The following is a 17,201-nucleotide window of genomic DNA, read 5'->3' on the forward strand; positions in this document are numbered from 1 at the left end:
GTAAATTAAATGCTCATAAAGACAATAATCGGGTGATTAAACAATACAAACTCTCACCTTTTGTTGTTCCTTTTTGTTACTTGATCCTTTGTCCTCACTGCTTGCCGCTCCTCGTCGATCCATCTCATTCTGTGTCGCCCCTGGACTCCCAGAGTGGCCATCCACCTGCACAATAGTGCTTCCGTTGGACTTGCTACTATGGCCGTCATCGTTGCTACATGGGTTGGTCGACACTTTGTTGGCAGTGTTCTTTGATGGACAGGATTTGGACTGCTTTTGCTGCAGGTTACTTTTTCCGTGACTCTGGTCGGGGTTTGATGCCCGCATACTTTGTTCGAGGGGCCGATGGTGGGCACGCTGGCTACCTTGTGACTGTACATTACTCTGTATAGATGACACTTGATGATGTCGGTTCAGTTGGTGTTGCTGCAAGGTCTGTTGTTTCAAAATACCTTTCACTTCTTTCTTACTCCCTGCAAATAAAAGATAAAGCAAAAAAAAAAAAAATAAATAAATAAAAAACATAGTTTAAAAAATAAATGATACAACCCAGTCTAATATATTGAGGAGATTGCCAAGACTGCTGCAAAAAAAGTGTGTTCCCTTTACCATGCTTGTAAATTACTCACACCTGAGTGTCCTTTATCGCTACAAAGCTACTATTCACCCATACATTAAATATTGTTGTCACATCTGGACTGGTGTACTCACCACAAGTCTCTTTTCCTCTTAGACAGCATCCACAAAAGAGTCTCAACTCTAATAGCTCTCACACTATCAACCAAGCTCCAACCTCTGTCTCATCACTGCAATGTTGCATCATCACTGTGCACGTTTTTACAAATATTTAATGGAATGTGCTCTGATGAACTCATTGCACTTGTATCCCCTCAACGTACATACCCCAACAAACCTGTCTAGAAGCAAAATCTCACCACTTCACAGTTAGGGTTCCTTGATACCGGAAAACCTATTCTAATAGCTTCTCCCTTCAGACTGCTAGACTTTGGAATTCCCTGCCTGTTTCCTTCTTATCTGACTGTACTAACATGCATAAGTTTAAATATAACGTGAACAAACATCTTGATCATCTCCTTGCATAGTCCCCTGTAGACAGAGTCTCAAAAAAGTCTGCAATCTTATAGGTTCTGCACTGTCAACCAAGCTCCAACCCCTGTCCCATCGATACAATGTTGCATCCCTGTGCCTGTTTTACAAGTATTTTTATGGAATGCGTTCTGATAAACTCATTTCTCTTATACTCCTTTGAAGTACATACTCCTGACGAGCCCGTTTAGCAACAAAATCCTATCCCTCCACTGTAGCAGTCCCTAGATTATGGAAAGCCTTCTACTCTAATAGTCTCTTCTTAACATCCTAACAAACTGCAAAACTTTGGAGTTCCCTCCCTTCTTCCGCTTTCTCTGTACTAACATGCAGAAATTTGAATGTAAACAGACATCTCGATCATCTTCTTACATAATCCCCTGTAAAGATGGTCTCACATAGTTGCTCCTTGCATGCAAAAATGTTGACTAGTTACATTTCTTCATTTTCTGACGGTAACCAAAATTATATTACATTATTTTACATAACGACATCTCTTCTCAAAGATTGAACTTTCAGCATTTTGATTTTTGAAGAGATTACAACTGGTCAACCAAGTGTTTTAAGATCCTCAATAAAAGAATTACCTTTTTTTTGGTAAAATATCAGTAACTTCGGATGTTCTTGCAAAGTCTAAACAATTAAGATGCGTTCATTCAATCTGCACATTCTGCTTCAAATTCGACACAGTTTAAAGAAAATACTATTTCAAACCTAAGCAAGAAAGTATGAAGAAAAGCCATTTTAAATGGTATTTTTAAACCTATGTGTACCAAACTGAATACCATGCTATTTCATACGTAAGCAAGACAGTCCTAAGAAATTGATATTTAAAACGTAAAAATCAAAGGGAAAAGTCATTGTAAACGATAATTTTTAATCTAAGGCTAAACTTAAGCAAGGCTGATCAAATAAAATGGTATTTTTGCATCTAAGTGTATTAAAGTAAAAACCCTGCTATTTCATACTTAAGCAAGACAGTCCTAAGAAAATGATATTCTAAACGCAAGTGTAACAAATCAAAGATTATGCCATTATAAAATGATCAATACCGATTAAAAAATATATATTTGAAACTTAAGTATAACAAACAAAAGTTCACGCTATTAATATTTCACATTTAAGCATGATAGATTGATGCAAATACTATTTCCAACTTAAGCGTGATCAACCAATTGACAAATCCTGATTTCTATGAGAGGATGCATCTAATGCCAGACACTATTCAGACAGCTTTATAATTATTGATTTTTTTGTTTTCTTCTAAATAAACTCAGCTTGTCGAAGTAATGCAGCAAAGATTAACCTTTAAAGATCAGACTGATACATCATTACCATTGTCTGCTGGGTTCCAGGAATAATGAAGCAGACGTGAAATAAAGACACAAACAAATAAATATGTAGTAAACTGGAATGTTTTTTCTGAGATATAAAACAAAATGGCCTCATTAATTCTTGTAGGTAAAACGCGAGATTAAAAATGTTTTCTTTTTATAAAAAAATAAACTAAAACAAAAATAATCTAGAATAATTTAAGAAAACAAAATCCTAAAATTACTGTAATATACATTATATATATATATATATATATATATATATATATATATATATATATATATATATATTGTTAAACAGCACAGCATTTTCTTGTTTGACAATTTTCTGTTTTATTTTTTCCAGTTTTCGAATAATCCTTCTTGTGTTATATGTAAAATGATGTAAAAGTGTTCCGTAGTCTGCGAGCGCTTTCGGCGTTTCCGCCATCTTCAGGCTGGTTATATAAAAAGTCGTTTTAAAATTACGTCGAATGATAAGGTCGTGTTTTAAAATTACATCGTACTATAAGATCGTTTTTGGCTTATGTGGGCTATTTATATACAAATTTATTGGACAGTTTTATTTATTTTTTTTTATATATACATTAACAGAGGCATTTTAAAATATTTTTGCTGGATTCATAATTTATATTGTTTATTTTGGGTTGTCTCACTTTTATATACAAAAAAACCCCAAAAAAACTGCCCAATAAATTTGTATATAAATAGCCCACATAAGCCAAAAACGATCTTATAGTACGATGTAATTTTAAAACACGACCTTATCATTCGACGTAATTTTAAAACGACTTTTTATATAACCAGCCTGAAGATGGCGGAAACGGCGAAAGCGCTCGCAGACTACGGAACACTTTTACACCATTTTACATATAACACAAGAAGGATTATTCGAAAACTGGAAAAAATAAAACGGAAAATTGTCAAACAAGAAAATGCTGTGCTGTTTAACAATATATGCTTAAAGGAGAATATGCTGCCTAAATATACTCAATATATATATATATATATATGTTATTATTATCTATTATATAAAGTTCAAAAATGGGTGCGAGCGTTTGTGCATGTCCATGACAGGCTTTTTGGATGGGGGTTCTTGCGTCGGTTACATTTCACGAAAAGTTTTCTCATACTTCCCAGATCATAATATCTCAGATTCGCAAACGGACATCGTCTCTATCTTTTTTTTTTTTTGATCGAGTTGAACAAAATCCCCACTGTGCCATCATATCGACTGTTTGTTTGTCTTTTTTACGTATAAATAAAGTGAAACTTTTTTTTTTTTTTTTTTACAAGGTGGTCACCACTTATCAAGGCCTGGAAGCCACTCAGGGATAAGGGTTATTGTAAGTACAGTACGTTAGTGTGGATATTTAGAGTGTCTACTTAAGGGGGCGGTTCATCAGGAATTTGTTTACGTTGGACTTGAAGACATCCAAGTTGTAGTCAGGAGGGAAGCAGGCAGACGGAACAGAGTTCCACAGGCGTGCAGTTCTAAGAAAGAAGCTTTGTTCATGGAATCTACGTTTTGATTTAGGCATAGATAAAGAGTGGGGAAAGATTTTGACAGTGGATTCAGCTAGACGGGTGTTTTTTGTAAAAGATTGGCAAGGGGGACCAGAGATTGGAGTTCAGACGAGCACCTGCCATGGAAATAACGATAAAACAAAGATAGGCTTGCAACGTCTCATCTGGTTTCTGGGGGAAACTATTGGAAAGTAATCGCCTTGTCTTTGGGCTGGGTAGTATCTGTTCTATAATTGGTCCTTGGTCAATGTAGGGGAAACCCTTCATACTGAAACAATTACTATTCATTTGAATTACTACCAGAGTGCTCCCTATTTGGAGGAGCTGGTTCCCCCCCCCCACATTAAAAACGACCTTGTGTCTAATTTGCTTTTGTGGGGCATTTAAAAGCAATGCCATTTCTGCAAGTCATCTTTTGTTTTTTGATTGACTATGTTAAATTTGAACACTTTATCCTTCTGGTCGCGTCATGGAGTAGTGGTAAGATGTCAGATTTGTTTTCACTTTCTTTTCTGCCTTCACATCATGGGTTCGAGCCTGCCTGCCTACTACCGTAGTGAGTATGTACCAAAACCAATCTGCACTCACCCTAAGCAATTTTGGCCCTGTCGGTGGGGCATTAGAATACGTCGACTGTCCCCTTGCAGAGGGTAAAAGTCCCTCAATGGGGGTCCTGGATATGACCTTCAACTATATCCAGTGGTGAGGCCCCAGCTTGTGGGCTTTGGGGAGTGTGGAGCCACCCTTTAATTACCATTGCTCCCAGGTCCACTCTGACCCGGAGTGGTAGTACCTGTTAGGGTCCCAACTATGGGTTAAATAGAAACCGACGTGAAAACAACAAATATATTCTATTAAAAAAATTTTCTTCAAAATCTTTGGATTCGGCATTAAATAACCCGAAAAGGGTTGATATGCCGTAAAACAAAAACAACCAACCAACCCTAAGCAATTTTAATTGGCTTCCTTAAAAGGAGGAAGTTTCATGAGAAGATCAAATTTACAACTGCTCCCAAATCGCTTGCACATTCCTGTCAGAGAAAATGACAACATTTGGTTTTTGCAGTTCTTGCAGGGAGATATCGATGTCCTCCTGCATACAGCATCTGATATTTCTAAATTGTCACTCACCTGATACTGACCAGGCTCAAAGTTGCTTAACTTTGGTAATCTAATGAGCACCAATGTGTCAACTTGATTATTCTGTATGTCAGAAGAGAGAGTATGCAATGCACTACATTTGATTTTTTGTTTTTTTTATTCATTAGTTAAATAATATATAGTAGCTTTTTTATATGTGATCATTATGTAGTATCTGTTTGATCTCATGAGGCTATCTCCCCAAGAATTATCTTCTCTTTTTAGAGGAGGTACGGATTTATTGTGTTACTTGTAAGGAAGTGTTAACAGGGTTATCTACGTAATACTAAAACTCTAATAATCTTGCGCGTTTGCATACTTTAGATAAAAGGAAATGCGAATGAGACAAGAGCGATGCGAGGAGCAGAATAGGGGAGAAGGGAATATATTAAACATAAAACTTCCATAAGTTGAAAGCTTTGAGTTTAATGGTAAGTGCTTGGACGAACTCAAAGCACTGGTACCTCCTCGATGTAAATACCCCCAGCAAATCAAACAAGCAGCAAAATTCCACCCCTACACTGTGGAGATCCTTAGATGCTGTAAAAACTTCTACTTAAATAGCTTCTTCCCTCGAACTGCAAGACTGAAATTCCCACTCAGGCCCCTGCTTTCCTGACAGCACTGACATGCAGAAGTTCAAATGTAATGTGAACAGACATCTTGCTGCCCAACTCCCTACATAGTATCTACAAATAGTAGCTCCTTATAACTTAGTGGCACTGTGCCTTGTTTGGGGTGGATTAGCAGTAAATAAAATAAAACGTTAAATTCTTGGGCAGCAAATTTTTAGTTTCATGTAATAGAGCAAAAAAAAATATATATATACTCAGTCAAGAAGGATTTCTGTCCCATTGATTGAGGACAGAACAGATGAAATGAAGAAGTTGTGTTCATTGCGTTTGACACGGCGCACAGTAAAGTAGTTTATTATGTTAAATTAATTAAATCAATCACTATATCTCGTCATGTGCGGCTGAGATGCTACTTAATATGTAGCAGATAGAAGGGTGAGACTTTCGATTAAATGGAAACCATGGCAAAGACTTCATTGGAATATTCTCAATCCTATCAAGAGCTAATCCAATTCAGACGTTGCGAGCCTGTCTCTGCTTTATCATTATTTTCATGGCAAATGCTCAGCTGAGCTTCAATCTATGGTCCCCCCTCACCAAACTTTCACGAAAAACACTATCAATAATTTCCCACACTTTTTATTTGTGCCTAAACCTAAATACAGATACCATAAAGAAAGCTTCTTTCTTAGAACTGCACGCCTGTGAAACTTTCTTCCGATTGCCTGCTTTCCAGCTGACTACAATCTGATTGTCTTCAAGTCCAACGTAAACAAGTTCTTGATGACCCCCCCCCCTAAGTAATCCAATTTACAAAATTCCCACTACTTATGTTTACTAGACCATAATAACACTGACTAATATATACCCATTAACCCTTATCCCCGAGTGGCTTCCGGGCCTTGATAAGTGGTGATTCCTGTGTAAAAAAGAAAAAAAAAATAGGAATCGCCAAAGAATGAATCATAATATACATAACTTCTTTATTACCACTTGTTTCTTGATTCGTAACCAGACTTTTTGATCTTGGAAATCAGAATGAACTTATTTTTCATATTTAAACGTTATTTTCCTGGCAAGCGCTCGTCTGAGCTCCAATCTATGGACATTAGATAATAGTCACATAAATGTAAATATAAAATTCGAAGAAATAGTGATTACAATATCTTTTAACATGCATTATCGTTATACACAGTTTTTTTTTTTTTTTGTATATACGTTATATGAAAGTGTATCGGATGGATGGTGTTCCTTATATACTTATATTTAAATTTATTAAATTTATTGAATACATAGTTATTATATTTGCATGGTTAATGGTTCTGGGTTGTAAATGACCTATTTACATTGATCTATTGTACATAGATGTCGAACTACATTATAACTAATGAGATATGATAAAATATAAACATATATGACCTACATACACGAATTAAATTACAGATGCAGTCGATATATTTTATACAAATAGCAATTTCAACCCCGTTGTTTCAAACATAGAAGAAATAGGAAAAAAACAAACACTAGAAAAAAAAAACAAGTTAAAAACTAAAGAAATTTTCATTTAATAACGAAATATTAAAATAAACAATACTAACGTATATATATATATATATATATATATATATATATGGCTATAAAGCAAGACTCGTTGTTTGTTTGCTTGTAAATAAACAAGCAGCCTGAGCACGGTAAAAGCGGTGGGCGAGTGTTTATTTAAATGGACATTTGGTGAGGTCATTTGTGAGCACCGATTTCATGGGCCAATGGGTAGAATTGCCGACTATCCATGTAATGGTTGTAGGTTCAATCCCTGGCTAGGGAAAGGTGCTAGTCTAGCTGCATTGATGAGTTGTGATACAACGAAACAGTACTGTATGTGGATGACTCTTTCTCCCCCCCTCTCTCTCTCTCTCTGTCTATATATATATATATATATATATATATATATACAGCCATGGTCAAAATTATGGAACACCTATAAAAAAAATTATATCTACGCATTCAAAGATTAAGACTTGTACAGTGAACAGCTGAGAGCAAATGTAAAATATTTAACAGTAGATTTTAGTTTTTATTTGCTATAAAACATCTTTCAAGAGTTTTAGCTGAGTTTCATACTAAATTCATTCCCATATTCAAAATGATTCATTGTCATACTAAAGGTTGTTTCTTATTTTTCAGGTAATATTTGATTCCTGCCAGTGCTATAATAGTATATTTAATTGAAAATGCCTACAAATAATCAGCTTTCAGAGATTAAAAGGGCACAAATTGTTGCTTTATCTGGTGAAGGATATTCTCAGGTAGAAATTGCCAGGAAGATGGAATGTTCAAGGAAAGGAGTTCAAACAATGATTAAAAAGCACAAGGAAAAAAAATCTTTCAAAAGCAGAAAAAGACAAGACCATAAAAAGTCTATAACCGCCAGGGAAGACAGATCTTTGAAAAGAACATCCCTTGCAAATAGGAAGAAAAGTTCTTCAGAGTTGGCTGTTGAACTTAGGGAGGATGCAAACAAAAACATATCAGCTCGAGCAATGAAAAGAAGGTTATTAGAAGCTGGATTAAAAATGATGAAAAGCAAGAAAGAAACCATACTTGTCTCAGGCCAACAAGAAAAAACGACAGGAATTTGCAAAAAATATGAAAATTAGACACCTGATGATTTGGACCAAAATTGTTTGATCTGACGAAAGTAACTTTGAGTAAGTTAACAGCTTCTATTTCCCAAACTTTTGAAAGGAAAAATTGACATTTTTATGTGAATACACGTCCATAACATCTATTCAAAAATTGTAGCAAATTTTCATTTTTTTTTCATCAGAATTTTGGCACCCCTGGATCGGTTTATGTTCGCCATAGGGAAGGAGAGGCATTTCATCCTGATTGTGTGGTTCCAACTATCAAATCTGAAGGAGGAAGTGTAATGGTTTGGGGCTGCATGACTTCTTCAGGCACTGGACTGTTGTATTCACGTGAGGGCAGAATGAACCCCACAATTTATAATAACATGCTGAACTAGATTTACAAAACCTCTTTGACTAAAATATTTGATAATAACATTCTAAGTGATGTAATCTTCCAACATGACAATGCCGCTGCCATACATCAAAAGTTTCAATGGGTTGGATTGAAAAAAAAGAAGAGATTACAATGATAAGGTGGTCCTCTCAATCCCCATACCTAAATCCCATTGAAACTTTGTGGTCCCATCTAGGGAAAAAGAGTGAGAATGCACAAATGTTCATCAAAAAAAGATTAGAGGCAAAACTTCATGAAGAGTGACAGAAAATAGATCCTACCACCTGCAACAATTTAGCAAATAATATGCAACAAACGAATAAAAGCTGTTATAAAGGCAAAAGTAGGACATGCCAAATATTGATTGTTATTAAAATAGATTTATTAATATTTACTCCACTATTCTTAATTTCGAAATATATAAGTTTGAATCATAACGTCGATTTTTCATTGGTCCTCCATAATTTTTGGATATATATATATATATATATATATATATATATATATATATGTATATATATAATAGTAATAAAGTCCCATCACAAACAATACTAAATACTGGCAAGTTCCCCTGTCACTTTTGTGAATGATTTTGCAAAAGTGTAGCTGGCTTGAAGAGCCATCTAAGTGCGCATGAATACTCTACACCAATTTGAAGAGATGGCAAGTTTCTGTCAAGAAGTAGCAATTATATATATCAGGTCATCCCATAATTTCTGTGCGAAATTTTACCTTTGTTTTTAAATTGAACAGAACTTGAAAAATATTGTGTATATTGTGTAATTTTTTACATTTTTATGTTTAGATGTATTTTAACTTTTTTTTACAGAAAGATAAACTTTAAATTTGCTTGATTACAACCCTATTAACATGAAAGTGCTTAAGAATCATTTGAGACATATAATGCTTTATGAGTTCAAGAAAGGAAACTCAGCAAATGAAGCGGCTAGAAATATTCACTCAGTTTATGGAAAAGAATGTGTGAATGAAAGAACTTGCAGAAGATGATTTGCAAAATTCAGAAGTGGAGATTTCATTCTTGAAGATGAAGATCGAACTGGACGTCCAGTTGAGTTTGATGATAAGTCCCCTGAAGAAGCTCTTGAAGAAAATCCTGCTTTATCAGTTGAGGCAATAAAACTGAGTTCAAACCATACAACTGTTCATCGTCATCTTCAACAACTTGAAGAAGTTCCTAAACTTGGAAAATGGGTGCCTCATAAATTGTCTGAAAACAAATCTCAAATCCCGAGTCAACATCTGCTCTTCTCTCCATTCTCGCTAACATGTTTCACCTTTTTGGATAGACTTGTGACTTGTGACGAAAAATGGGTCTTTTATCGAAATGTTAAGCATTGTAGACAATGGCTTGGTAAAGGGGAAAGACCTCAACCACAGCTGAAAAGAGAACTTCGTAGGAATAAGGTTCTTCTTTCAATATGGTGGGATTGCCAAAGAAATAATCCACCTTGACCTGTTACCACCTAATGCAACATCTAATGCTCAAATCTACTGTCAGCATTTAGAGCGTTTAAACCAAGCTTTGAGGGGAAAAACACCTGCTCTAGTGAAACGAAAAAGGGTGATGTTTCATCAGGACAATGCACGACCCCACACAGCAAGAATCACCTCACAAAAGATCGAAGAACTTGGTTGGGAGAAAATTCCTTATCCACCCTATTCTCCATATCTTGCTCCTTCAGACTACCATTTGTTTCACAGCTTACAAATCATTTGGATGTAATGCAGAAATATGTTTAAACTAACATTTGTGAGTTCTTTGAATGAAAGCCAAAAGGATTTTACAGCGATGGAATTAATAAGCTTGTTAATAGATGGAAGGAAGTCATAGATAACCAGAGAAAGTATATTGATGATTAAAGCTTTAATAAAATGTAACATTTGGTCACTTCTTTTTTTTTTATTCATAAATTCGGACAGAACTTATGGGATGATCTGATATATAATACTCAGGTATATATATGTGCGTGTGTGTGTTAGAATTACTTCTTCTAAATATATAATTATATAGATATTTAATGAGCACACCTATACTGAATAAGCATTTAGAAGGAACCATTGCTTCAAACAAATTATATAGCTGTAATTATTAATACAGTATTAGTAAATGAAAACCTATTATAAAATTCACTTTCAGTATTTAATAATTTCTATAGACTCAATTGACTTTGGTATATGTGTGTGTGTTTATCTTAGAAATCTCTATAAACTAAATTGACTTGTGTGTGTATACTTGTAAATCTTAGCACTAACTTATCTGTGTTTGTGTGTGTGTGTGCACAGACGTTGAGTGGGCATACATAGATATACTTACCTTTTTTTTTTATTCATATATGTCGGTTATTTAAGTGTGAAAAACTTTCAGTAATAAATGAAACTTGATACACCAAATCCCAAACTCTGCCCCCCCCCCCTATACTGGTTTAAATTCACTGGCCACTGACCTCCATCTACTAACACCTGAAAGTATCCTGTACCTTTATAAGGCCACCATTCGCCCATGTATGGAGTACTGTTGTCACATTTGGACTGGTGCATCTGCTGCTTGTCTCTCACTCCTTGACAGGGTTCAAAAGAGTCGCCAACCTGCTAGGTCCTGAACTGTCATCTAGGCTTCAGCCTCTGTTCCATTGATGAAATGTTGCATACCTCTGCCTGTTCTACAAGTACTTTAATGGTTCTAACGAACTACAAGCACTTGTACTCCCTCGACGTGACTACCCCCGACAAACACGACAAGCAGCTAAGTCCCACCCCTACACAGTAGAGATCCCTAGGTGTAAGAAAGCCTTCTACTCCAATAGTTTCTTCCCCAGAACTGCTAAACTTTGGAATTTCCTTCCGGGATTCTGCTTTCCCAACTGTACTGACATGCAGAAGTTCAAGTGTAATGTGAACAAACATCTTGCTACTCATCTCCCTTCATAATTCCCCTGCAACTCATGTCCCCAATAGTAGCCCCCTACTTCAAAGTGGCACTGTGCCTTGTTTGGGGTGAAAATTGATTAAAAAAAAGAAAAGAAAAAATTTTCTATCTCTTCCTTTTCTCCCCCCTTCCCATCAGTTGTAGTACTTTGGTTGTTCCCCTTCTCCCCCCTCCCGAAAAAAAAAAAAAAAAAATTAGAAAAAAAAAAAAAAACACTCGACACAGAACCCTCTTGCTTATAAAAATGTATTCTTGATCTGAACCCATTAGAACAACTTTCCCTCTGCCAGCCTGATAACATGGTGATCTCTGACTAGAGATCGCTGAAACATGTATGCACATATGTAGCTAATAATGCTTGAATAAATAAACATATTATAAACACGCTCTGTTCATTCACTGAGCACACTTTATTAAACACAAATATTTCAGTGGATGTACATCTTACAAGAAGTGAACGGTTTTGTAAAAAACAAAAAACATAATACTCGCATGCACAGTTTCTTTCCTTTTTTTTTTATTCATTCTTTTTTAAAGAAATTTAACGTTACGTTTAATATCTGCGGTGTTTCTGTTTATAATCAATAAGGATTCTGTATTAATTAAAATATAATGTTTATGCGTATATTACGACTGGGTAACGCCGGGCAGCCTGCTTATATATATATATATATATATATATATATATATATATATATATATATATATATATATATATATATATATATATATTGTAAAGAAGTGAACCATAGCGAAAATTCAGTCGACTAAAATAAGATGGAAAACGAGGTGAGGAAAGGGAAAGAAAAAAAAAATGAGGGAAGTTACCTGTAACAAATGTACGATTCAGTAAAATAAATAAGACGATTAAAAACAAGATCGTTAAAATACACCCAGTCGACTGAATTTCCGCTATGGTTCACTTCTTTACAATTATTCTAAAATTTTGCCAATCGAATAAATATTATATATATATATATATATATATATATATATATATATATATATATATCTTCTTCTATAATATAAAGCTGAATGTGTGTGCATCTTGTCACGAATAGGCCCTTATATGGTTTACTATTTTAAAAAACTGATTACATATAATGATAGAAGATGTATCGAGACACAGGAATGGGTATGTTTGATCTGGCAGAACGGTGGTTCATTAAAATTGTGGGGGCTGCGTTCGCGCCTGGTCCACAAAGTATGGACATAAAAAATTAAAAAATTAAAAAATAAACGTTTACAAGTGTTTTTGATATAGATGTACATAGGAATACTTTGATAAAGTATGCTTCAACTTAAATAGGGATGGTATAATAAAATTGTGGGGTCTGCGTTCGCACCTGGTCTCCATAGAATGGAAATAGGCACAAACTTTAATAAAGACTTTTCATATCTTTCTGCGTAAGTATACTTTGATAATTATGTTTCAGTTTGAAGAAATATGGTATAATAAAAATATGGGGTGTTCGTTCGCACCTAACCTCATAGAAAGGAAATATGTCACAAAGTTTAACAAGGTTTTCTAATATAGATCCACAGAATATTGTGATAAGTGTTTCAGTGTGAACAGTTATGGTATAATAAATTATGGGGTTTATCTATTTTATTTTTACTTTCATCATAAATTATAAATAATTATTTCTTTTATAGTTAGACACTAATGTTTTATGTTTTCACAATCATCAGTGCAGGTAGTGAGAATTGCCGTTGGTCAAAGTATTTGAAATTATATATATATATATATATATATATATATATATATATATATATATATATATATATATATATATATATATATATAGAGAGAGAGAGAGAGAGAGAGAGAGAGAGAGAGCACTGTAAAAGTGGTGGACGGATGTTTCTTTAAATAGACATTTGGCGAGATTATTTATTGCTTATTTACAAAAAAAACAAACAGCAAGCCTGGCTTTATAGCCGAGGATGACATACATTTATGATGACAGTGCTCTACCCAAAGGAGGGGGGCTTTATATATATATATATATATATATATATATATATATATATATATATATATATATATATATATATATATATATAAGTGAAAATGTCTGTGTGTGTGTGTGTGTGTGTGTGTGTGTGTGTGTGTGTGTGTGTGTGTGTGTGTGTGTGTGTGTGTGTGTGTCTGTCTGTCTGTGTTGGGGTCAAAGTTTAAACAATTTTTTACTTCTAGTCTCTACTAACTTTTCTCGCTAGTAGTTAAGAAAGTCTATTAAATAGAAAGGCATTACCATACATATGCACACTTTTTATTATATACATATGCACATAAAGTTATGAACAGTACATAGGGCCCGAGCAAAGCCGGGCTGAACTGCTAGTGTATATATATATATATATATATATATATATATATATATATATATATATATATGAAATCCTTAGAATGATATCCATTTCAATCTAATGATAAAAAGCAAAGATGTCACAGACAAGCAACAATTTTGCTGAAGGGGACTGGAACGAATTACTGACACATTTCAATGCAAAATATCTGTGAATGGTAAGTGATCTAAAATTCCTGTGTGGCAGGCAAATTTAATGTCAAACATTTGGTACACAGAACACGTTTTAGACAGGGAAACTCTCTAAGAACATCAACTTTCTAAAAGTAATGGCGAATACAGGTGAGTCTCAAGGAATTCTTTCTGTTGATATCACCCTTTTATTACTTGACTAGCCTGGGTGCCCAGCGTTGCCTGGTGTTTGGAGGTGTGTGTTGAGAAAAAAAAGTGGTAGAAGGCAGGCAGGCGAAGGAAGAAAAGAATGTGAAAATAAAAAAAAATGTGACGTCTTTGCTGTTGTGTCCATTACCAAACCGGAAGTGACGAATGTTTAAATTAAGGCTAGACAATCGAAAATATCGGCGAAAAAAGCAACCCCTCCCTGTAGAAAAGTGCCCGGTGAGAGTGAAGGAATTAATGTTTTTTGACCAATTTTTCGATATTTATCGTCCGAAGGGTCGAGCTTCAAAATGATACCAATCTCGCTAAAATCCGTTGCCTCTGTCAAAAGTTTTAGGCATACATATATATACATACATACATACATACATACATACATACATACATTTTAACAGACAGGTGAGATTTATATCAGAAGATGGAAGATGTTGAAAGAAGAATTTAGGTTGATTTCGTAATGTGAAAGGTCACTTCAAAACGAGGTCGCTATAAAATGGTAGTGGTAGTGGTTGTAACCTAATGTGTCATGGGTAAATCTAGTATTATATTATCAAAGTGTGTGTATTTAGGAAATGTGTTTTCATTCAGGCAAATGTTATTAAATATAAGAGGTGTTTTTTATTTTCGCTTAATGAGACTTTTTATTTATTCAATTTTCCGAATAGTCCATTTAGTATTTTGATCAAATTGGGTTTCTAGTTTTATCAAATTATCATTAGGTGGGGTTAATCCTTGCGTGTTTAAAAATATTGTATTTTACTGTTTAGTTGTTAATGGTTAGCAAATACTTAGCATTAACAACTTTTAAATGAGCATCTATATATCATATAATGTGTCCAAAAAGTCACTGAAGGGTTGAAAATCTTTGTCATTTTACCATTAATTATTTTTTTTTTCTCTATTTCACATATTTTACAGATAATATTTTGGAAATTAATTATGGATAAGTAAAGCATTGAACAATGTACGCAAGTTGTGAAAATGTTTTACCAAAATCAGGGGTCAATTGTTTTGACTCAAAGGGCTTGTCGCCAGCATTTTCATGAAAGAGATAGGCTAAGTCACAACACAATTCGAAACATTGTGCACCGATTTGAAGACCAAGGAGCTGTACTTGGTCTTCCGCGAGCTGGCAAACCTCGAAACGTCATCACAAATGAAAATAGGGAAAGAGTGTGAGAGAGTGTAAAGAAGCATCGATTCGACGACGACGTTCCACACAACTTAGGTTGGTTGGTTGGTTGTTTTATTTTATGGCATATCAACCCTTTTCGGGTTATTTAATGCCGAATCCGGTGATTTTGAAGAAAATTTTTTTTAATAGAATATATTTGTTGTTTTCAAGTCGATTTCTATTCAACCCATAGTTGGGACCCTAACAGGTACTACCACTCCGGGTCAGAGTGGACCTGGGAGCAATGGCAATTAAAGGGTAGCTCCACACTCCCCAAAGCCTGCAAGCTGGGGCCTCACCATCGGATATAGTTTAAGGTCATATCCAGGACCCCCATTGAGGGACTTTTACCCTCTGCAGGGGGGACAGTCGGCGTATTCTAATGCGCCACCGACTGGGCCCCACACAACTTAGGATATGTTGAAACTTACTACATGATATTCTGCACAGTTTAAAACTCTTTCCTCATAAAGTGAAGCTTGTTCAACACTTGAGACCTGAAGAATTTTAAACAAGGGTTGAATATGTAGTTCAAATGCAAGAACGTCCGAAATGACCCCAATTTTCTGCAAAAGTTAATTATGTCAGATGAAGCCCATTTTCATTTGAATGGATTCGTTAACAAACAAAATTACAGATTTTGGAGCTCTGAAAATCCAAGGGCAATTCATCAAAAGCAGTAACACCCCATAAAGTGCACTGTATTTTTATGCAGTGACGGAGGAGAAGATTATTGGACCTTATTTTTTTGATGATGAAGATAAAAATGCTGTCACTGTTACTGGAGAGAGATACCGGAATATGATTACAGACTTCCTGCGCCCACAAATTCAAAATAGACCTGAATTATGGTTCCAACAAGATAGGGTAATAACACATACGACGAGAGACACCACGGAGCTTCTGAGGTAATGCTTTGGCGACAATATAATCTCTCACTATGGCAATGTCAAATGGCAACCATGTCCCCCGGATTTGACTAGCCCCAACTTTTTTTAGAGGGGGGGGGAGGGTATATCTTAAAGAACGAGTCTATGTTAACAAACCTCAAACCCTGCAAGAATTGAAGGAAAACCTCAGAAACGAAATAAGGGAATTAAATCGCAATCCAGAAATTCTGCAATCTGTCATAAATAATGTTTTGGGAAGAGCTAGTAGTTAAGTTCTGTGCAGTTCTAAGAGGTCCACCTTCCCAGGCATTGCCTTCTCTCTTTGAGAAGAAGGTTAGTTTATTGCTAACCGCTTGAGGCATCCTCAATGGGGAATGCCGACGGGGCTGCCCAGGCACATTTTGTGAGTCAGTGTCTCTCCTCGGGAGCGCTGACATCTCAATTCTACTTTCCAACCCTGCTCTAAGTTCTTGCAGTGAGAGAAAACTAAATGACGTTACTGAATATGTGTCGTTTAAAAAAGATTAGTTTACACTAAAATCGACCAAATGTCTTTAAATTCAATGAATACTTTCGATTTATTTTGTTACCAAATTATTTACTTACTAGAAGAGGTACCTAGCGTTGCCCGATATTAAATGTAACGTTAAATTCCTTAAAATAAAAATCAAGTAAAAAAAGAAAAAAAGAAACTGAGACATGTGCATGCGAGTATTGTTTTTTTCCTAAACACTTCTTCTAAGTAAAAAAAATATTCGAGCTGAGATCGAAA

The 17,201-nt window shown here is 35.0% G+C and overlaps 1 protein-coding gene across 5 annotated transcripts in view; it reads right to left on the reverse strand.

Annotated features, from left to right (window-relative positions):
* LOC145241395 (uncharacterized) overlaps window positions 1-17,201 on the reverse strand; it is a 585,324-nt gene that overhangs the window by 16,481 nt on the left and 551,642 nt on the right. For all 5 annotated transcript variants that reach the window (XM_080104324.1, XM_080104321.1, XM_080104323.1 and 2 more), the window contains one exon: window positions 58-473. In XM_080104324.1, the coding sequence (XP_079960450.1) occupies window positions 58-473 (416 nt within the window). The remainder of the gene's footprint in view (window positions 1-57; window positions 474-17,201) is intronic.

This window comes from Euprymna scolopes, chromosome 20 (assembly GCF_053919585.1).
Source record: "Euprymna scolopes isolate OS-2025 chromosome 20, ASM5391958v1, whole genome shotgun sequence".
Taxonomy (NCBI): Eukaryota; Metazoa; Mollusca; class Cephalopoda; order Sepiida; family Sepiolidae; genus Euprymna; species Euprymna scolopes.